This window comes from Pseudonaja textilis, chromosome 5 (genome assembly GCF_049901715.1).
Source record: "Pseudonaja textilis isolate UNSWEBS1 chromosome 5, rPseTex1.2, whole genome shotgun sequence".
Classification (NCBI taxonomy): Eukaryota; Metazoa; Chordata; class Lepidosauria; order Squamata; family Elapidae; genus Pseudonaja; species Pseudonaja textilis.
This window is the reverse complement of record NC_141994.1, coordinates 41872443-41896246: the sequence shown is the minus strand read 5'-3', so window position 1 is coordinate 41896246 and position 23804 is coordinate 41872443. Positions and strand designations below refer to the sequence as shown.

The 23804-nt window shown below is 39.0% G+C and overlaps 1 protein-coding gene across 2 annotated transcripts in view; it reads right to left on the bottom strand.

Moving 5' to 3' along the window:
* The window catches only part of CFAP54 (cilia and flagella associated protein 54), a 130429-nt gene that overhangs the window by 67579 nt on the left and 39046 nt on the right, over positions 1-23804 (bottom strand). For both annotated transcript variants that reach the window (XM_087934630.1, XM_087934631.1), the window contains exons 27-34: positions 22952-23074; positions 19305-19439; positions 15484-15583; positions 13637-13720; positions 9986-10112; positions 8397-8499; positions 5979-6067; positions 1772-1999 (exon numbers count right to left, since the gene is read on the bottom strand). In XM_087934630.1, coding sequence (XP_087790756.1) covers positions 1772-1999; positions 5979-6067; positions 8397-8499; positions 9986-10112; positions 13637-13720; positions 15484-15583; positions 19305-19439; positions 22952-23074 — 989 coding nt within the window. The remainder of the gene's footprint in view (positions 1-1771; positions 2000-5978; positions 6068-8396; positions 8500-9985; positions 10113-13636; positions 13721-15483; positions 15584-19304; positions 19440-22951; positions 23075-23804) is intronic.

The window sequence follows — 23804 nt, the reverse complement described above, 5'->3', positions numbered from 1 at the left end:
ACAGTCTTGATGCAGAATACTTCATCTAAAGCATGGGTGTCAAACTCACTACATCACATTACCATCACGTGATGTTTCATCAGTTTTCCCATTCGCAGAGCTGGGGTGGGCATGGCCTGCGCATGACACCCCTGATCTAAAGACATTTTAACAATCCTGTGGATAGTCTAAAGCAGGGGTGTCAAAATCATGTCGTCATAGCATCGTCACATGACGTATCATGACTTTGTCCACTTCGCTAAACCGGGCATGGCGTGGCTAGCACATGATGTATCTAGCCCACAGGCCACAAGTTTGACACCCCTGGTCTAAAATATGGCAACAATAGGATATGCCTAGACTATATTAGTTAACATTCTTTCTTTTTCTTCATTTGTGTCAGAAGTTAACATTATGAACTGCACCTTTTAACAGCCAGGTAACTGCAACCATCTCTTATTAAATAATTTAAATGAAAGTTTTCTAGTAAATGAAAGTTTTCTAGTATTTAAATTCTCAATATAAGCAAGACAAATTTCAAATCTGAATCAACTTTCTGTTGATTTATTGTATATAGAAAAATATGAGTTTCTTTGTTACAAAGGATATAATAGCTGTTATAATAATGGTAATATTTATTTTTGATCAAAGACCAGTACAGAAAAGGTTGCATAAATAATCTATATTGTTTTAATTAAGTTATAATTGACTCTTATTTTGATGGACTAATTAAGGGAGTCTGGCATTAGTCACAAATTTATTTTAAATTGAAAAGCAAATCATGTCAAGGACATTTACATCATTTGTATGATGTCATTGCACAAATATTACAAATTACTACTTTTCATTATTTGACATCATTTTCATGGTGCCATCATTACACAAATAATATAATCTGCCAATACTCAAACCAGCAGACAACCACTGGAAACACTGAAAACTGGACAGAATCTATGGAAAAATTCTCTGTTTAGCTGAGTTAATTGTTGTTCTCAATGAGCTATCCAGATTCTATTGAAACGTCCATGAAGAGAATCCAGTTCCACAATGTCAATGTCATGAACTGACTATAGCTGTGCTAATAATAACACCTGTTATCTTACACAAAGGCTAAAGAGTTGCTTCACATGGTCTTTCAAGGACTTTTTTCTGAAAATCTCAGCCTTACTGATCAGGTATGCCACACCTGCTTCAAGTGTAAATCTAAAATATGGCTTCAGCAAAGAACATTAAAGGATGTGAGTATCCATAGTGGGTGGGAATTTGCTTCCATAACTCAAGTATTTCCAAATGGCTCTTCTCTGTAGATTCAAAGTTCTCTTTGCAATGCTTTAGTTTCTTAGAAATTAACCTGGGTTTCTTTGAGACTTCCTAGAGCAGGGCTGTCAAACTTAGATCTCGTTAATTTCTAATCTTCCCTTAGTGATGCTTAAATTAGGCAACTCTGGGGACGGAGGAGGAGAGGCTGTAGAGTTATAAAAGTTGCCCAATGAAAGCAATTTCTTTGTGAATCAGACTCAGGAGATCATTCCTGTCATTTGGATTGATTGAGCCAATGGGAAAAGACTCTTAGTATTGCAAATAATTAATGAGAACAATTAAAATAAAAATTATGTTTGTTTTGGTCTAGGCACTTCCTTTGATGTCTTTGGTATCCTGGTTTGATATCTGTCCTAGAAATTTTAAATAAACCAGCAACACAAGAGTTTTAGAATATACGTAAAACACATTTTTTGAAATAAGAGGCTGACACAGTTAAATTGCCCCAATAGTTATTCTTTTCACTTTTTACCTGTCTGGACTTTGTACAAAGTTTTCAGTATTACAGAGTTCCTGTGCGCGTTTTTTAAACAAACTAAAGTGAACAATTGCCAGGTAAATGTTAAGCTGAGCTCGCCATGGCATTTCTTCATTATATAACCGACGAAATCTTCTTCGCCTTATGTAGACATCAGAACATATATTTAGCTTAATTATCAGGATTTCAAAAGCAATTTTTCTTTTTTCTTCTATTTGTTTCCTAAATAAAAGCATAGGGACAGTACCTTGAATGATAAACAATCATAGGAGAGACACATATTTTAAGACTATAGAAACAATTACATTCTTGATACATATGGATATGGACATTGATTTATTTATTTGAAACTTACTTCTTTGTAGATATCTACACCTACAAAGAAATAAGTTTCATCACATTAATAAATTAAGTTTCATTAATTTAGTCTAAAGAATGCATATACAGCAGAAATGAACAACTTCTAGAAGAGGGACCAGCTTATTCCCCAGACCAGATCTAGGGGGACATATATTTATAAAGCCCTCATCATGCACATTATGAAGTTTCTAGTTTGTAATTTGTTCAAGGCACAAGGGCCTCTTTAAAGCAATAATTTCTGTTAAACTGACTTTGCTTACGTTTTGCTTTTCATGTAGTAAAGTTATGGAATAGCCAAATCTCCCTAAGTTCATCATTTCAAATATTATCTAACAATTAACATTACTCCACTCTTTCCTATTATTTTCAAAACTAAATAATTTTCTATATGTAAATAGCCCCTTTGGTGTAGTAGTTAAGGTACCAAGGTATAAATCAAGAGACTGTGACTTCTATTTATGATTTAGGCATGAATCCAGCTGGGTGACCTTGGGCCAGTCACACTCTCAGAGCCCTGGGAAACAAGCAATGGCAAACCACTTCTGAAAACTTATCAAGAAAATTATCTTGTCCAGGCAATCAACAGAGTCAATATTGATTCAAAGGTATAGGCACACACACACACAAATTCATACACTTGTGCTCATACCCTGGCAGAATTTATGATTTCTTGGCCATTTTTCAGAGAATATAAATGATAACACAAAAACTTTTCTGTCAGTCATGGTTAGTGTATGCCCGAAGCCATTTATTATCAGTCAACTGTGTTTACTCTTTTTAAATCATAATGACAACAGAAACTACCCAAATGACCCTGATCAAAAGTTTACATACCCTGGTGATTTTGGCCTGATAACATGCACACAGGTTGGCACAAAGGGGTTTGAATGGCTATTAAAGGTAACCATCCTCACTTGTGGTCTGTTTGCTTATAATTAGTATAGAAGGTCAATGAGTTCCTGGACTCCAGACAGACCCTTGGATCTTTCATCCAGTGCTGCACTGACATTTCTGGCTTCTGAGTCATGGGGAAAGCAAAAGAATTGTCAAAGGATCTGCGGGAAAAGGTAGTTGAACTGTATAAAACAGGAAAGGGATATAAAAAGATATCCAAGGAATTGAGAATGCCAATCAGCAGTGTTCAAACACTAATCAAGAAGTGGAAAATTAGGGGTTCTGTTGAAACCAAACCACGGTCAGGTAGACCAACTAAAATTTCAGCCACAACTTCCAGGAAAATTGTTTGGGATGCAAAGAAAAACCCACAAATAACTTCAGGTGAAATACAGGACTCCCTGAAAACATGTGGTGTGGCTGTTTTAAGATGCACAATAAGGAGGCACTGGAAGAAAGATGGGTTGCATGGTAGAATCGCCAGAAGAAAGCCATTACTACACAAATGCCACAAAATATCCCGCTTACAATATGCCAAACAGCACAGAGATAAGCCTCAAACCTTCTGGCACAAAGTCATTTGGAGTGAGGACACCAAAATTTAGCTTTTTGGCCACAACCATAAACACTACATTTGGAGAGGAGTCAACAAGGCCTATGATGAAAAGTACACCATTCCTACTGTGAAACACAGAGGTGGATCGCTGATGTTTTGGGGATGCGTGAGCTACAACGGCACAGGAAAGTTGGTCAGAATTGATGGCAAGATGAATGCAGCATGTTATCAAAAGATACTGGAGAAAAATTTGCATTCATCAGCCCAGAAGCTGCTCATGGGACGTGCTTGGACATTCCAACATGACAATGATCCGAAACACAAGGCCAAGTCGACCTGTCATTGGCTACAGCAGAATAAAGTGAAGGTTCTGGAGTGGCCATCTCAGTCTCCTAACCTCAATATCATTGAGCCACTCTGAGGAGATCTCAAATGTGCATTTCATGCAAAACAACCCAAGAATTTACAGGAACTGGAGACTTTTTGCCAGGAAGAACGGGCAACTTACCATCTGAGAAGATAAAGAACCTCATCCACACATACCACAAAAGACTTCAAGCTGTCACTGATGTTAAAGGGGGCAATACACTGTTTTAAGAACTGGGGTATGTAAACTTTTGATCAGGGTCATTTGGGTAGTTTCTGTTGTCATTATGACTTAAAAAGAGTAAATACAGTTGATTAATAATAAATGGCTTCAGCCAACCACTAACCATGAGTGAAATAAAAGGTTTTGTGTTATAATTCATATTCTCTGAAATATGGCCAAGAAATCATAAATTCTGCCAGAGTATGTAAACTTATGAGCACAACTGTATACTCTCTCAAGTTCTGATATGCTGCCTTATGGCAATGAGGGTGTGGGATCGTGTTCCTGATAGGGAAGAACTAAGAATTCCAGGTATATAAGCCAAAGTACATACTCCCCACAGGGGAATCTAAGCCTGAAGGTTATCCCCATGTACCTATATCAGATAACAGTGATAAGGAAAATGCTGGATGTTGGTGATCACTTTAGTGACAACAGCAAAAACATCAATTCATAGTATGTGGGAGAATGCAGTTGTAAACAAGTCCTGGATTTTACATAAAAACCCCACATGGATAGACAAGATAAACTGATTAATAATATAGTGCTAAGTGATGCCCCTTCAGGCTTAGTGCTACTGAGAAAAGAGCTGAGGATCTTTAGGGCAACTAATGATGTTTATGAAGCAACTAAATTAAATCCTTTGAGACACCTAGCTTCTGCTGTTGCCTTGAAGGAAAAAAAAATCCAAGCTGCCAAGACAGAATTACACTGAGAACATGGAATGTAAAACATGAATACAGACAGGTTCAACAGTGAAAGGTGAAATGAACTTAGAGAAGTTCTAGAACAGGGGTGTCAAACTCGTGGCCCGTGAGCTGGATGTGTCAGGTGCTGGCCACACCCACCCCCATTTTAGCAAAGGGGGGAAAAGTCATGATATGTCATGTGATGACAACATGATGACACGAGTTTGACATCTCTGTTCTAGAAGAACCTAGAGAATATAATGCACTGGGATTTCAACAGAAAAATCATACTGTTAACAATTCAGAACATGGAAAACAAAGAAGGAATAGTATTGCTTTCAGCGTCAGGAAATATATACAGGTAGTCCCTAAATTATGATGAGTCACTTAGTGACAGTTCAAAGTTATGACAGACCTCTGCAGGAGTATTTATGACCTGGTTCTGAAATTACAACAGCCGGGGTCCATTTTGCAATCATGTGTACTGTATTTTGGGCACCTGGAAACCAGATCACATTTATTGCTGTTTATAGCATCCCACAGACACATGAGACATTTTATGACATTTTTGCAAAAAATGGCATTTATTTCCATTTGGGAGCAAAACCAATCTCTAGCGATCAATTGGTTCACTTTAAAGACCACGGCATCACTTAATGATAATATCAATTAGATTCTCAGATTCTGATTATCCAAGTATAATGATCAGCATTCACCACTGATGAAGAATAAGAGGAAATAAACAGAACATGCAAGCAAGATTGGAGACAATGAGGAAAATTCACAGGTTGTTTTTGATGGGGAAAATGGAATTCACCTAAGGTCACCCTGCAAACTAGAACTCATGGTCCTTCACTTTTAGCCTGGTGCCTCAACCATTTTACCAAATCTATATGGGCAGGGATGGATTTTGATTTCCCAGGCTATGGTTAATGTCCCAAAGACACCACCATCCCCAGCCAGCAAGATTCTGTACCTCTGGGAGGACTACAACCTGGGTCCATTGATTTACACATTATATCAAATGTACTTCCATATTTAATGGTAATATGTCATAAATTCCTAAACATAAATACCATTGTAATTCATAGGAAAAAAATATATATAAACTACCGTTTTCCACCAGGTGTTTTGACCTGGCCTGGTTGTTTAGCCAGACCTTTCTTCTTGGAACCTTTCTTCTTGGGTGTTAACTCGATAACCTATATAAAGAAATGATAATTATAAATGTTCAAAACACTAATTGCAGTTATCCAGAGCTCAGTAAGAGCTCAAACAACAAATCTGCATTCATTTTATCTCAAATAAATCTTAGTAATAGCTTCATAAAATAAAACAAATTCTGTTCTAATAATAATGAACAATCATAATGAATTGTAATAAGATTGGAAACATGCAAATTTTATAAATACATATATATGTGCAAACATAATAATAAGATTTTTTTTCTCACCTGCATAATTTTTTTTCTGGAGAATCTATTTCTAACCTGGTGATTTAAAGTCTTCCAACAATTACAATTGTAATTAAATCCATCTATCTTGTTACTAGTCATTCTCTTCTTTCCTTCTACCTTTCCCAGCATTATAGACTTCAGACAACTAAGTCTTCATATGAAATGGGTCCAGATTATAATTTGAGCCTAGCATGATTCAAATCTCTGTAGATATCAATACAGCACATGCCAACTTCTTTTTGGTATTCTTTCGGTTTCTCAATTATCCAGTGTGCATCAACAACAATGTTTCACTTTCCTTTCACTTTTCTAAAACCAGTTTGAACATCTAGCATCTCCCTCCCATGCAAGACTCTAATTTTTGTTATGTGACAATAAGCATTAGTTTGCTGTAGGTTTCATTTGCTAGTGTGAAATCAATAATATTTTACACAATTTATTAAAATGTCTTCTGAATTTTGGCTGTTCATGTTGTTCATTTGAATACATACTTTTAAGAATTACTAAGGACCAGATTGTTTTTATTATATCCTGATACATAAAACCATAGAATTCAAAGAAGGTATATTTTCCTTCTCACATGACTGTCTATGTAAGATCCTAGGATATTCTTCCTACAGGCCATTATAGAAAGAAACTTGTACAGAAGAAGTGGCTGGAAAATGAAAATTCTTCCTTCACATGACTATATAGAGAAAAGCAGAGCTGAAATATGCTGGGAAATTGTTAACATTTTCCCACCAATTAGTATTTTGAAGGGAACCAAGCTTCTGATAAAATAGATTCACAATTTTTGTCAAAGAAACAGGAATCTCCATTCTCTGCTGTATTTGTCAGCAATTAACAAACAAAATTCAAATAAAAGCCAGAATGGCTGGAGAAAAAGATTGCTAACAGTTTGGTTACTGTTGGCAAACACCCTGATGGAGCTGGAAATATTTGAAACTAGAATATATTAGTTTGTCTAAATGAGATAAATGACATAAGGCAGGCAAGGAAATGACAAGGCACAGGAGAAGAGCTGAATTATCATAAAGTGACAGAAAGAAGTAAAGTCAGCTGACTTCTAAGCATTTCATCAATGCTGAATGTCTCAATGAGAGAAATGCAGATCTTCCATTCATTGAGGCACATTTGGCCAAAAAAGGCTCTGTAAAAAGATTTTGAAAGTTAAAGTGGTTTAGAAAGAAAGAGGCAAAACTGTAAGCATGTAAAAGAAACAGTGGCAGAAATAAAAGCAGAATCTATGTCAGGTGTGTCAAACTGGCCACCCATGGATTGGATGTGTCATGCACAGGTCATGCCCACCCCAGCTCTGCAAAGGGGAAAAAATGTTGCAAAATGACACGTGCTGGCCAGTTTGACACCCATGTTCTATGTGATCTGAACTCAGTCTGAAAAAACGAAAAGAAGTTGTTAAAATCTCGTAGGTAAGAATAGGCTTAAAGGAAAATATTTGGGGTTTAGACCAGGTTAAATACAAGGAAGGATTAACACGCTAACCTAGTAAAACTTAAGTATCATGCATGTGCCTCTAAATCAATATATGGAATACCCGTTCTGAACCATCTGGAAAAAAAAATCTCTGACTACTTTCATGCTTAATTATTAGTCTGTAGCTCAGGCTGTTAAATATCCTTATTATTTGATATAAATTCTTGTTGAGTTATCTTCTCAATCATCAAAGCTATAATCTTACTGTTCAGTTTAATTTAGAACTGCATTTCCATAATTTATATTGTGTACAATTATAAAATGCATTCATGTATATGGCCTAATTTGCATCTTCCCAACATCCAAGGTGTGTTATGTCAGCACAAATACCCCATATATAAATGTACCTTCATATACCTTACATGAGTCAAAAAATAGACATTAATATAGAAGACATTATACATGAGATTATTTTATATAGTTTTCTATTTTCATTGGTAGAGTGGATTGTTAACAGTTATAATTTTTGACTTCAGAATTTGATTTTATACTCAACTATGACAAGACTGTAATTCTTACTTACTGAATTTTTATTCAGATAGCTAACAGATCCCAAAATCTTTTTAAAAAAATAAATTAACCTTTGAAACTTCTTGTGTTATGGTCTTCTTTGTTTCTGCAGATCCACGAACTTTCTTCTTCTTTTTTGGAATTTGTTTGATACCAAGAAGGAATCTATTCCGCCTAGTAAACAAAAACATCTATGTTAGTTTTTTTTCAAAAAGTAGCAGCAGCTTTGAATATTTATTTTTTATATTTATAGCATTATTTCTCTCTCTCTCTCTCTCTCTCTCTCTCTCTCTCTCTCTCACACACACACACACACATGGGTTTCTTTAGATGAAAAAAGTCTGAATGTTCTGTGCTTCAAAACATTTTAGTCTGATTTCATCACAGAAAAGGTAGAGAGGGAGTTAAGAATGAGAAATAAGAAAAAGCATATACAGTAAGACAGGGGTCCCCAACCACCGGGCCGCGGACCGGTACCGGTCCGTGGATCATTTGGTACCGGGCCGCAAAGAAAATAAAAATAAAATAAAAATGGCGGCTTTCTTCGCCTTCGGTGAATGCTGCTGGGATCAGGGATCAAGGACACAAATGAAAGAAGGGGAGGGAGGAAGCAACCAAAACCCGTCCTGCTCTCCGGCTCAGCGGCTTCAGTTTCCTCCCGCCTCGTTCCTCTCTCAGTCGCTCTCTCGTTCCTCCACCAGCCCAGGAAGAAACTGCTTCAAAGAAGCCGGCAGGGTGGCTTTTCCTGTCGGCGCAGCTCCTCCGAAACGCCCGTTCACCCCCCACCCCGCCACCCGCGGTTCAATCCAGTGCTCCATTCTGCCTGCCTGCCTGCCTTCGTTTCTGGTTGTTTCGGAGCAGCTTTGGCTGAGAATAATAACTATTCGCCTCTTTTACTCAGCCGAAGCTGCTCCGAAACAACCAGAAACAACCAGAAACGAAGGCAGGCAGGCAGAACGGAGCACTGGATTGAACCGCGGGCGGCGGGGTGGGGGTGAACGGGCGCTTCGGAGGACCTGCGGCGACAGGAAAAGCCACCCTGCCGGCTTCTTTGAAGCAGTTTCTTCCTGGGCTGGTGGAGGAGCGAGAGAGCGACTGAGAGAGGAACGAGGCAGACACCTGAGGGATAAGGCTGAGGGAGGGAGGGAGACACCTGAGGGATGAGGCTGAGGGAGGCAGGGCTGAGAGACGGGGCTTCTCAGCCATCCTGCAGGGACTTGTCCTGAGCCTCCCTGAACTTGGTGGTTTGCTGGCAGACATTTTATTACCCGACTAGGTAACAACATCAGATGTTATCTAGTCAGGTAATGAAGCGCCTGCAAGCAAACCACCAAACTCGGACTCCTCCCCTCCCCTCCTTGAAAAAGTGTCCCCCCCGCCGGTCCTCGAAAAAGTGTTTCTGCGTGAAACTGGTCCCTGGTACAAAAAAGGTTGGGGACCACTGCAATAAGAAGCCACTAAGATATTTATTTGTCTAATGATTACTGCTATAATAATTAATGTCCATTACAAATTCTGGAAGTATGTCTAAGCAGCCGTATTAATATTAACAGATATTATCATATAATCAAAGGAAAATCAACTATCATTGCAGATATAGTTTCTGTAACTGCATGGCCATTAACACTGACTGAATTTTGTCAATTCAAAATATACCTACTTTTTAAGATATTCTTGAACATCATCAGACCACTCCAGTATTCGCAACAATTTATCCTCATTTAGGGCTCTGAATACAAGCATAACAAAATATTCAAGGAAACGAGAGTTCTTCTTAAATTTCAGTACTGTGTAAATGTAAAATAAGTGTAGTTATTCCATGCCATTATATGTTTAGTACTTTCAATTTTTAATTACTATTCTTTATAGAAGATTCCATTAATCAAACTAATTTGTATCACTTTAAAAGGAATTAACATCTGAAAATAGATTTCTAACATTTAAAATTTAATCTACATCCAAAACAAAAATTAAAGCTTGACATTAAAAATAATAATAAAATAATGCTTGTTATAGAGAAATGTCTTTATGGTTAAAATTTAAACCACTAAAATTATTTCATATATTTTAATGATGACAACTATTCATGTTTGACATATTCCTGCATTGTGGAATGTGGCAAATTTTTGCTAGTTGAGGAAAGATGTTGCTGTGATTTTAAAAATGTAAGTTTGCACGGTCAGGCAGAAATCAAAGTTTAAAAAAACAGAATCTAAAGACCACATTAGCAGTGATTGAGGGTAGTGAAGTACAGAAACACAATGCATCTAATTCCTTTCTAGACTAATCATAGGAAAGTAAATTGTTTTGAAAATTGAAAGCAAATCAACAAAAAGTCATCATCAAATCGCACAGGCAATTACTGCAATATACTGCTAATTACTCTGTCCTAGATCTTCAGAAGTTATATTTCATTGCTAATATGGCAATTAGGGTTTAGACTGATTTCTAAAAGTGAATAGCAAATGATATCATTCTAACTTTAGTTATATTCCTATAACAATTTATTTATTTATTTGATTTATTTGATTTCTCAATCGCTTACAAGTTAATAGGTATAAGTATAGTTATGAATACATGAAATGGGTACATATAAGAAAAATAAAAGAAACAATAGGACAGGGACGGTAGGCATGTTGGTGCGCTTATGCACGCACCCTACAGACCTCTTAGAAAAGGGGTGAAGTCAATAGTAGACAGTTTAAGGTTAAAGTTTTTGGGTTTGGGGAAGAAACCATAGAGTCAGGTAGAGTATTCCAGACATTGACCACTCTGTTGCTGAAGTCGTATTTCCTACAATCAAGTTTGGTGCGGTTAACCTTGAGTTTGTTTCTATTATGTGCTCTTGTTGTTATGGTTGAAGCTGAGGTATTCATTGACAGGTAAGTCATTGCAATGTATGATTTTATATACCACACTTAGATCAGACCAAAGATGGCATAATTCAAGGTTTTCTAGGTCTAGAATTTCAAGTCTGGTGCCATAAGGTATTCTACAACGAGTAGAGGAGTGGAGAACTCTTCTTGTGAAATATTTCTGGACTTTCTCAACTGTGTTAATATCAGATACGTAATGCGGGTTCCAGACTGATGAGCTGTATTCGAGTATTGGTCTAGCAAATGTTTTGTACGCTCTACTTAGTAGTGAGATATTACCAAAGAAAAAGCTACGTAGGATTAGGTTAACAACTCTTAGTGCCTTTTTGGCTATGGAGTTACAGTGGGCTCTAGCACTTAGATCATTAGAGATGAGTATTCCAAGGTCCTTTATAGAACTTGGATCATCAACAAGGTCTTGACTATTCAGCTTGTATTTTATTTTCTGATTTTTTTTGCCAATATGTAAGACAGAACATTTATTTGTTGAGATTTGAAGTTGCCATTTGTTTAACCATTCTGATACATAGTCAAGATCTTTTTGAAGGGTAGCAGTATTGTTGGTGGTGGTGAACAGCTTTACATCATCAGTGAAGAGAATGCAGTTGCCCTTAATATGATCACAGAGGTCATTCATGTAGAGTATGAAGAGAGTTGGTCCTAAAATACTGCCTTGGGCAGGGATCCCCAACCACCGGGCCCCGGACCGGTACCGGTCCGTGGAACATTTTCTACTGGGCCGCCAGTTTGCCGGGCGCCACCATCTTGTTTCGATGAGAAAGTGCTTCCGAGTGAGCTTTTCCGGTTGGAAAGCAGCGTTTGGGTCCTGAAGGAATCCTTGCGCCTTAGTTTCATCAAAGGGGGGGGCGGCTTCGAATGAAACTAAGGTGCGAGAATTCTTTCAGCACCCAAAGCAAGGCGAGCTGAGCGACCGTCCCGAAGCCGTCCCGAAGCCCATCGACAAAGGTACAAAGGAGGAGTTGAAGGTGGCAGGGAGAAGTGGGGGACGGCTGGCTGGCCAGTCACTCGGCTCGCCTTGTCTTGTCATGCGTGCTGATGCCGGTACCGGGCCGTGGATCATTTTGTGATGCCAGTACCGGGCCGTGGCACAAAAAAGGTTGGGGGCCATTGGCCTTGGGGGACACCACTATTGACAGGTACAGAATTTGACAGGACGCTCCCAATTCTGACCATTTGTTGTCTGTTTGACAGGAATGCTTCTATCCAGTTATGCAGGTGTCCAGAGATACCATAAGATTTTAGTTTTAGGAGTAGTTTGTCGTGTACCACTGAATCAAAGGCTTTACAGAAGTCTATGTAGATTGCATCTATTGCTTTGCCCTGATCGAGCTGTGTAGTCCCTATGTTTTTGCAGTGTAAGAGTTGCAGGTTACAGCATAGTTTTTTTCTGAAACCAAATTGTTTATTGGAGAGTAGGTTATTTGTCTCTAAGTGGAGGATAATGGATTGGTTAATAATTGATTCCATGACTTTACAGGTGATGCAGCATAAGATTGGTCTGTAATTTTCAACTAGTCTGGGGTCTCCCTTTTTGAAGATGGGGATGACTGTGGCTTGTGACCATAGGTTAGGCAAGGAGCTGGTCCTGAAAGATTTGTAAAGATTATGCTTAGAGGTTCTTCTATGGCAGCGGGTAGCTTTTTTAAGAAGTAGGCACATATTCCATCTGGTCCAATAGATAGAGATGGTTTTAGATCGCGTAGTGCTTTTTCAACATTGTCTTCTGTAAAATCGATATGTATTAGATCAATGTAGTTGTCTGTGGTTCGACTAGGAAATACTGGGCATGATCCATTGCTGTTTACAAATACTGAGCCAAAGAATGTGTTAAAGATGTTGGCTTTAATGGTCGTTGCTGTCTTTACCATTAGGTCCTATCAGGGGTGGGATGGACCCTGAGTCTTTTAGTTTGTTGTTTACAAAATTGTAAAAAGCGCGGGTGGAATTGGTGCGTAGGTGGTTTTCCTCTTGCTTACTGTGATAATTGGTGCATTCAGTCTTTATCTGGTGGCATAAATTTTTGTATCGGCTTTTGAAATTGGCAACATGACCAGATTTGTTTTTCCACAATGTAAGAATGTGCTTAAGACCTTTAATGTCCCACACGACTTTTGGAACAAAAATTCTACCTACTCATGTATAAATTTCAATCTTACTAGACAGGCTACTATCTGAATCTATCACTTTCTGCAGAATAATTCTGATTCTCTCATAAAATATAGACTCCTACAAAGTATGTTCCAATTTAGCCAGACAACCAATGTAGCAAAAACAAAATATTTGCATTGAGGGGTTTTCCTAAAAAGAAATACAAAGGCTTCTACTTAAATTTATATTCACTGCATTTTCAAATATGTACACACATAGTGGGAAAAACACCTAATATATTGATAATACACTTTAAAAATAATTACCTTCCCTATAAGCAGACTTTGGTTGCCAATTTGTAACTACAGGATATAAGAATAAAGGATCTTCTTCTCCTGTAAGATCTTGTCCTAGTGAGAGCAGATTAGACTAAATTCAACACAACGAACAGCAGTGTACAGATACACTCAATACATTTCACAAAAAAGTGATATCACTTAAATCAGGCGTGTCAAACTTGCAGCATCACGGTGGCATCAAGTGAAGTATCGGGACTTTTTTCTCCTTCGCTAAGCCGGGCTTGGCCATGGCCAACCCATGACACATCCAGCCCATGGGACATGAGTTTGACAGCCCTGACTTAAATAAATGTTTCTCATTTTATTAAATTTTTACTTTTCATTTGTTATATACATTTGTTCTTTTTTTCTTCAAAATTTTAAAATATAACATGAATTTTAGCCATATCATTATTAGTTTTGCGGAACATAAAATATGTATCAAATATACATCAGTGGAAATTTAGGATCAACTCAGGGGTGGGATTCTACCGGTTCAGGCCTGTTCTATGTTATGGTTCAGCACAGTTTGGAGAACTGGCAAATTGTGCCCCTGGCTGGCCTCGTCCCTCTCCACCCACCCTGCCCCTCCCCTCAGTCCTTATGGTGCATGCGCGACATCGTGCGTATGCCCATCATCACTGACTGCTTTCTCCTCCTCCCAGTCACTCCTTAAGGTATTTCTTTTTCTCCTACCGATGATCAGCTGTTCCAATAATCAGCTGTGCCGAGATCCTCCTAGCTGTCTTACTGCTTTGCCCAGGAGGCTTCCCTGAGGCCCAGGAGGCAAAGCAGGGTTTGCGGGGGGGAACTGTACCCCCCCGCGTTCCATTCTTTGCCTTCCTGAGTCCCAGGAAAACCTTCTCTGAGCAAAAACACCCAAGGAGGCTCCCCTGAGGCCCAGGAGGCAAAAAAATGGGAGGGGGGGGTTGCTGCAAAAAAATAGGAAGCCACACCCACCCAGTCACATGACCATGCCTACCAGGCCATGCCCACCTGGTCACGCCACAGAACCAGTTGTTAAAATTGAATCCCACCCCTGGATCAACTAAATATGTAATAATTTTGATTAACTGGTTCTCTTCCTTGTTGTGGAACAAGAAACAAATTATATAAAAAGCCGTTTTAATATTAGTGATCAAATATTTTAATAAACACATTTCATTTATTAATCATCATGGTCTCTACTATAGCCAGAGTTTTCAATCAAGTTATATATCCTTTAATAGACTGGAATATTGTTCCATTTAAATCTATTTTTTCTACACTGAAATATTCTAACATATCCAAATTTAATTTCACTTCAGAGGAGGAGGAGAGGGAGGGAAGTGGGAAAGGAAAGGGAATTTTTGAAGTTCCCTGCCAATTGCCCACAAGGAAACTTAATGGGAAAGTTGGAAGTCACTCCCATTCCCACTGCTTTTTTATTTTGCCCATGGTCATTCTGTTTCTCTGTTTCAGTAATGAAGTATCTCTGAAGGATGACCTAACTGGGGTTGAGTTGTCTAGTATTATACTAAAGTTTAGAAAGTACTTAAATAGAATCAGGATATTTAGATTATTTTGTTATCTAAATACAAAGTAAATTTCTTTGAAGATAGCATAAATATTATATGCAGGAACATATTTTTTTCTATATATAGAAAAAAACATCTCTGCAGATGGACTGATTTTAAATTCCATATTTTTTAAAAAATAAGTATACCTAACATACAGTATTTAGCATATGTGATGAAATGCTTAATATGCTTAATGGGATTAACATATTTAAATATATGATTATCTAGATGATAACAATGGTTATTAGGACCAAGATATACATATTAAAAATATACCTGCTTTTATCAATTTCAAAAGCATGTTTTCCAGAACTTCTAAATTCTCATTTACTTTTCCAACTCCACCCATATGTGCTCTCAGCCTTTTAGAAGGAATCTATAATAATACATTAATTTACCATTTTATATAGCACTTAGCTAGCTGCAGAATTAAAGCAAAAACATCAGCAGGTCAATAATTAACAAAACAGTCAATATTTCTATTTCACTTTAATCTAATTTCAAAACACAGTTTGGATTTGAATTTGAATTCCAGACCATATGAATTCCACATCTGAATTCCCGACCATATTATAATGAAAGCAATGATGCGCTAAGATTTAAGCCAGACAGGGTTGTTGTGGTCAAATTAGAGGAGGAAGGATATCACATATGTTTGTCGTCTTGATTTATTTATAAAAAAATTAAAATAAAAGCAGGATAAAAATAAATAAATAAACTAGCCCTCAATAGTAAAGTGGGATCAATAAACATAAATCTATGCCATTTATTCTGGAAACATAAATCTATGTCATGCTCTTACCTCCAATTATATATATAAGTTATTGCTATGTTGGGGTTCTGTTTACTCTATGCAAACTAGCCTTCTAGTCCTGTTCAGTCTGCATACTAATCTCATTCATTTCTCATTCCCCTCCACAAGGAGAGGGAAAACATCCATAATAAAGTCTCCCAATCACTCACCAAGTGTGATTTCTAATTTTCCAGAATCTCCATTTGTTTTTTGGTTTCAGTAAGGAGCAACCCTAGCCAACCTTACAAGTGATCCTTGTTTAACAATCATTCATTCAGTGACCACTTGAAGTGATGGCGGCACTGAAGATAGACTTTAAACTGGTCCTTGAAGTTATGGCCACGGCTCCAGCCCTGTGGTCATGTGATCAAAATTTGGGCAACTGGCAGGCAGCCAGCAATTAACACTACAGGGGCATCTCAACTCAGTCCATCTGCCTATTTTCCCCCATCTGTGTCCTTTTGGCCCCTTGCACTCCACAGATTCTGATATCCTAGTTGATTTCTGCCACCTTCTTTCTTCCGCTGCTGACCAAGCATGCCTGGCCCTTTGTGAGGCAGCTGCCAGCAACACGAGGCTTTCTTCCCCAGGTTGCACACAATGGCTTCTTTGCAAGATTGAGGAAGACAGTCTCAAGTGCCTAGAAGCTTTCTTGCAAAGGGCCAGGCTGGGTGAACCCTGTCAGCAGCAGGAGCAAGAAGCTGGGGCCGTGGAGCACAGAGCAAAAGGGGGCTCAGAGTGCAGAGTGGCAAGGGTGATTATGACTGGGCTGCGGAAGCTGCAATTTCCTAGTGTAGCAAAAAAACTCTTTGCACTATTCTATTGGGCTGGGCTTTGCATTGTAGGTTATGGGCTTCTGTAGAGCTACAGCATACCAAGAAGTCCCTTTGCACCATATTGCTGGAGTGGGGCTGGCCTTTACACTGTGCTGCAGCTTGACAGGCTTTTGCAGTTCCCGAGCTGTGGCATGACACAATGGCTGTTTGTGTTTCCCTGTGTATGACAGCTTTGTGCTGTACTGCTGAGCCTTCCCAGAGTATAGCAACTTTACATTGCATTGCTAGGGCCTTCCAGAGTGCAGCAGCTTTTGCAGCCCCAGAGTTGTGATGCCCCGGGACATGGCACAAAGGCAACACAGTCAGATAAGCAATAAGAGTCCCTTTATTATCTCCAACTTGGCCTCCAATGTCCAGGTTACCTTCGGGCTGGAGAAAAACTCTCCCAGGAACAGCCTTTGACTGAAGAAAATTCAGTCCAAAACAAGGTACACACAGACTGTAACTTAAAATCCAAACAACCAAACTGAAGTAATTAGTTTGGCAGGGCAGGAGCAGGAATTTCAAACTTGAAAGCATCGTAAAATTCACATAGTTAGGAAGACGCTAGCAACACAGATAAGCCATGACAATGCAAGATAAAGTCACGTTTGATCCCAACAGCCTGCTGCACGCAGCTTGCCGTTTTTATGCACTGTGTTCCCAGTTGCAGCTAGTGAAGGAAATCAGGGCCCTTTCCTCCCCCATAAGCCACACAGCCCACATTGCTCTCTTCTCCATTCCTCCCTGCATGCCCTCAGATGAAGAGGGGGTGGGCCTGGGTCTTCCTCTGAATTCCCTCTCCCTTGTTCTATCTCTCTCCTGCTCTGCCCAGCCGAACTTTGCCCTTCCCCGGTTTCTTCCACAGCCAATGGAGCCACACTCCCACTCCCTGTCAGCTGTTTGGCTTCCTCCTCCAAGTCAGATTCCAACAGGGGCATGACAAGAGCTGCAATGGACCAAGAAGCCCACAGCTCATAGCATATTCTTTTCCTGGTCTTCCTGCACTCACGAAATATACATGCTCATCCTTTCTCCACCCTCCCTGAGCTCATGCCACATTCCCCTAACTTGCATGTTGCATGTACCAGGCCACCCAAACTGCTTCCACTTCCTTGTGGGAAACAAACTCCAAACCTGAAATTCCCTCTGCTTCCCTCATGTAGCCCATGTCTGGAGTTAAAATTGCAACTTACCAGGATTGATACTGCTAAGCAATGCAGTCATGTGATGTCTCATTTTATTATCACGTCACTTAAACATGAAAATTCTGGTCCCAACTATGATCCTAACAAGGACTTCCTCTGTCTGACTTCCAATGCTAAATAGGATCAGATCTAGCTAATACTTGAATAGAACCCATCCCCTCCCACTTGTGATTGTAGGACTGTAACTTTGTCACTTGTATCCTTACGATTTATATTGACTCTTTCCTAGTATGATTTGATTGCTGATTGTACCCTATGACTACCATTAAGTGTTGTATGTTATAATTCTTGATTCTTAATGAATGTATCTTTTCTTTTATGTATACTGAGAGTATTTACCCCAACACAAATTCCTTGTGTGTCCAATCACACTTGGCCAATCAAGTATTCTATTCTGTTCTATTCTAAAAAAAAACCATCATGGAATTCCAGGCTGCAGGTTAGATTGGATAGTTAGACCATAAATTGAATGGTCTATTTCTACACTGTTGCTAGGAGAACTGCATGGATGAGTCTAAGTAGTAAGGATCACTCAAAAGCATGTTTATCCTTTATCCTGGAGATCTTTCATGGACAGAAGAAATTCTTCACTCCAGACATTCACCCTCTATACCAGGGGTGTCAAACTTGTGTCGTCACAGTGTCATGTGACATATTGTAACTTTTTCCCCTTTACTAAACCAGGTGTGGGCATGGCCAGCACCTGATGCATCTGGTTCGCAGCCTGCAAGTTTGACAGCCCTGCTCTATACAATAAAGGTGGCAAGAGAGTGAGCTATTGTGCTACTCTCCTTCCTCCTTAAAATGGCTTATGTATCTATCCTGCTCCTTCTCCAATCATTTACTTTCATAATTTGCTCCTTCTATTTGGTTGCTCACTTTTAATAAGATATTCTCTTACTGTACTCCTAGTAGACTTGTTCCATAGGGTTAGTTGTACTTGTTATACTGTAAATATTAACTAGGTTTAGTTAAATGGAAAATATATATCGTACAACATCCCAGTAAATCATTATGGTTTTATGTACAGCCGATGAGCCCAAAAGATGCCACCACATCAAACTACCCACATAGAGCCCTAATCCCCATTCTCAGTTTTCAGCCTTCCTCATACTACAGGACAGAAAGTAAACTATACAACAGAAGAGAGGGAGAGACAAACAGACAGACCATACAACAGCCACTTGGGTTTTGTTAACTCCTTGAAGACTGAATCAGATCACCTTTCCTTTTCATAAATCATATAAAACGAGAAATGAAATGAAAAACAAGAGCAATTACCTCCTCTTCTAGTATTTCATCCGCTCCTTCTCCAGCTATAGCTGCTTGGGATGGTGTTTGTGAGCAATCCAACAACTTTTTTCCATAGTTAATAATGACTACTGCTAATTCATATTCTTTCCATAAGCGCAGTATCTATTAAATATATATCATTTAAGTCTATATAATATTCACAAGGTTTTTTTAAAAAAAAAACACAAATCTTGTGCCAACTTATAAAATAAGCTTTAAATCCAAAGAAGCTATATACAGGGATGTATGGGGATAGTGATCGGGAGAATCACTGCTGCAAAAAGAACCAAAAAAGTTTCTACTTACACTTTTTTCCTTCCCAGCATATTCAAACATTATCAGATAGGTCAATTTTATGATTGAGTGCTTAGCTTCTATCTGCTCAAGGCTTGTGAAAATGTTTCCCTTCCATTTTGATCTTATTCAGCAATGAGATCTTTCTTATTAATGGTCTGGTCCCATAACACAGTAAGATTATAAAGTGAGGGCTCCAAACGATACTGCTTGCTAGCAATTTTGCCAATTTGAAGTCCATTCCTGCAGCATGTCAAGAGATTTCTCACATTCTCTCTCTGTTCCAGTCCTGTAGAGTTTGGTAAGAAGCCTGAGCTCTTTCCAACACTCCACAACAATACTTAACGACTACAACTCTGAGAACTGGGATTGTAGTCATTGTGCTCATGTGGCATCTTGCTTAATGAACACTTCACTCAGTGACCATGATTCCAGGCCCAATTGTGATCATATATTGAGAACTATCTGTATGTTGATGATAACCAGCTTAGTATAGCCACTCTGGGCTGGGCTGGAGAGGATGTGAAGACTGTTTTCCAGTGTCTGGAGCCTGAAAGTATCTGGATGGGACAGAACAAATAAACCCCAATGAGACAGAGTTACTATTTATACTCTGTTCTATTTATACTTGATGGGGCTATGTTATGCATCCAGTGTTGTTTCTTGATAGACAAGCATTACCTCTAAAACAGCTGATCTGTTACTTTTGAGTTATCTTGGACTCCTAGCTCCTAGTAGCAGATGAAGGCCATGCCCAGAAAGACTTTTCCTAATGAACTTGCTGGGCAGTTAGTTTTATTTAGTGCAAGGGAACTTAACTGTAGTGACTTTATCACCACAAAACTGAACTTCTGCATTCTGTATACAGGTGTCTTTAAAGACCACTCAGAAACTAATTGGTCCAAATGCAGTGACCTAGCTTCTGAACAGACCCTGTATAGTGGGGAGCAGCTGGCCATAACAAAACAAAAGAGAATGAAACAGACGTATGCGCCTAGAAATAATTGCCTTACTCTAAGAACCAATAGAGGAAAAGAGTATCACATCAGGTTCTGGGAAAGAATAGCTTTGGGTTTTAGAAGTGATTGGAGTCCCAGATGAGGGCGGTTACTTCGGGCAAGGCTGGCAAATGAGAGTTGTTCTATTATAAGCTAGAATTGCATTATGATTTACCTATTTTTTATTAGGTATGAATGTGGAATCTTATCTTCTTTGTTACCTTTAATAAAGTTGATTTTTTTGAACCCTGGAGTTGACCAATTGCTTTCTACCTTGGCTGAGGTATCACATCTCAAAAATTTTATTTGGTTTCCCTTCCTATAGTTTAACCAAACTTAGAGTGTGGCATGGATTTCCCCTTCAGTCACGTCCTGGTTCCCTGAAGGGTATGGTGAGGAAGACTATAACAAATGGGTGGTATCAGCAGCAAGGATATCTAATTTTCCAGTTACTGTTCACCTGTAGGTACAGGTTACCTCAGAAAAAAAGTATCTCAGAAGAAAGTACTGGTTTGACCCTGGCATACCTTATTACGCTTTGCCATCAGCAACATAAAATAATGATACTCAAACCTTACACTGGTTCCTGAATAGTTTCCAGGTACAATTTAAAGTACTGATTTTAACTTAAAAAGTGTTTCATGGCTTGGCACCTAAATATTTACAGAACAACATATTTCAGCCCTCTTGGGAGTACTACTGATACCCCATTACCAAGAGGGTTGCGGAACTATTCTCAGAAGTCAATGCTTTTTTATTGTAGTGCCAATTTAATGGATCAGTTTCCCTATTGATATATAGTTTACCAACTCCCTGACAAAATTCAGGAAAGAACTAAATCAATCAAGGGTGTCAAACTCACATCACTGTGGTGTCACGTGACATATCAGGATTATTTTCCCCTTCATTAAACTAGGCATGGCATGGCCAGCCCTTGGGCTGGGAGTTTGATAGCCCTGAAATAACCCATTTCTATGTGGCTCTTCCATAGTGTATTTATGCCATCAGTTTTGTTGTTATTGTTTACTTTTTTAATTATTATAAACTGACTATGGATGTTCTAATGTTACATTTCTTTGAATCCTGTTCCTATAGATCAGGGGTGTCAAACTCAATTTTATTGAGGGTCAAATCAGCACTGTGTTTGTCCTCTGCGGGCCAGGGGGCATACGGCCAGGAGAAGGGATGTGGCCAGAGTGGTTGTAACTGACTGGGTGTAACCAGGGCTGTGGCCCGCTTGACGTAGACACATGGGCAGCCAGCTAGAAAGGCTGAGGAAAAGTGGTAAAAGCATGCCTATTCCCAGCAGGCAAAATGCGGCCACTGCAAGCAGGGAAAGCTTGATCTGCATCAATGCTAAGGCCGCCCAAGCCCAGCCAGGATCACATGCCTTCCCCCGCACTCCCATCTCTGCTTAGCCTGGGTAACCAGGGCTCCGATGGGGATCTGGCTTTCCCCACTCGCGGTGGCCTTTTTTGCTTGCTGGGCCTGAGCCTCAGCTGCTGGCAGCCTCAGTGCCGAGGTGCACTGGGTATACGAGGGGAATGCATCTTTCTAATTGGTGCTTTGTGTTCTTCAGACTGGGTGAGTCTGCCGAGCGGTGGCGGAGTTGCCACCCAGGAGCTACCAGGAGTAGAGACCCCCAGTGATGTACCTCCTTCACCTGGACTGAAGGCAGCCTTCTATCTTGCACCACCACCCCCAGCCGCATCTCTGTTCCTAATTGAGGATTGCAGGCAAATTCCCTGCTCGGCCAGCATTCCCGGAAGACACAGCTCAGAGCACTAGGCCTACCCAGCCCGAAGGAGGCAAAAAGGCAAAGGTTGAGTAGAGGTGGTAAAGCACGGCCAGGCCCAGCAGGCAAAAAATGGCCACCGCAAGTGGGGAAGGCCAGATCCCCATGAGAGCCCTAGTTACCCAGGTCCAGCAGAGAGGGAGGGCATGCAATTCCGGCTGGGCTTGGGCAGCCATAGCCTTGAGTTTGACACCCCTGCTATAGATGTTCTACTGCTCCTTATAGTGGAACTTTTACGTTTTTGCTGTAAACCACCATGAACCAATTTATTAAAATTGGCAGTATGTAAGTCAAATAATTAAGTATGTCACAATATATAGTAGCAGTAATATCTATCTATCTATCTATCTATCTATCTATCTATCTATCTATCTATCTATCATCTCCTGAAAGGCAATAGCAAACCATTTCCATAGTGCTGCAAAGAAAACAAGGACATGTTCTTATAATTGCCCAAAATTGAAGAACACATCATTTTATTGTTCATATACTCTAATTACAAAGTTCAAATATTTTAAATTATGTAAATAATATAACATTCTAAATACCTTTGCTGTAAAATAGCAAGAACAAGCAATCATGTGCTGAATACTATCAAAGCAGCCTGTTGATTTTCTTTGGAATATTATAGTCGGAATTTCTTGAAGAACCTTGAGATACTTAATAATGATCTGAAAATATAGTAACGAATGTGTACCATTATAGAATATTACATGTATGAATAACTAAAAATGAACCTTTGTGCTGTAAAAGTAAGCATTTAAACTTTTATCATTCAATAAAAAAATAAACTTATGTAATTCATGTTGCTTTAATTTCCTATTAAAAATGTAACCTACCTGTTAGCATGCTCCAGTATCTATTCATTTTCTGTGATGACTTATTCACTGAAAATCTTGCATATTCTGCTATGCTTAGTAAAAAAGACTACTTTATCAGATCTTTATGCAGCTTTCTTTGAATCAATATGGTCCCCAACATATATTACCTCCAGGCCTTCAATGCAGTCTTACAATAGTCCTCATAATTAATAGAATCTAATTCTATTTTTGTGGCTTCCCAGGCAGGTTTGGAACTGTGCCCCTTCCCTAGGACTGTTCCACCAGATGGACAAAAATGGCAAGTTTCAATTTTGCAATTTATTACTATCATCATTCCTTTCTGTTTCTTTTATATATTGTATTTATACTTCAGCATTATGTTTTTATAATCCAAGCAATACAAAAAATGAACTCAAAATCTGTTTCTCCAAGTCCTTAAAATAAAAACAATTAGTCTTTTCCACTGTTAGTAATGGCTCCAGGTAAGACAAAAATGATTTCCCCTCTCAGAATTGTTCTAGTCATATCAAGTTCCCATATTTTGGTAAGTCTTAGTTCTTGCTTGGTTTTGACACAGAAA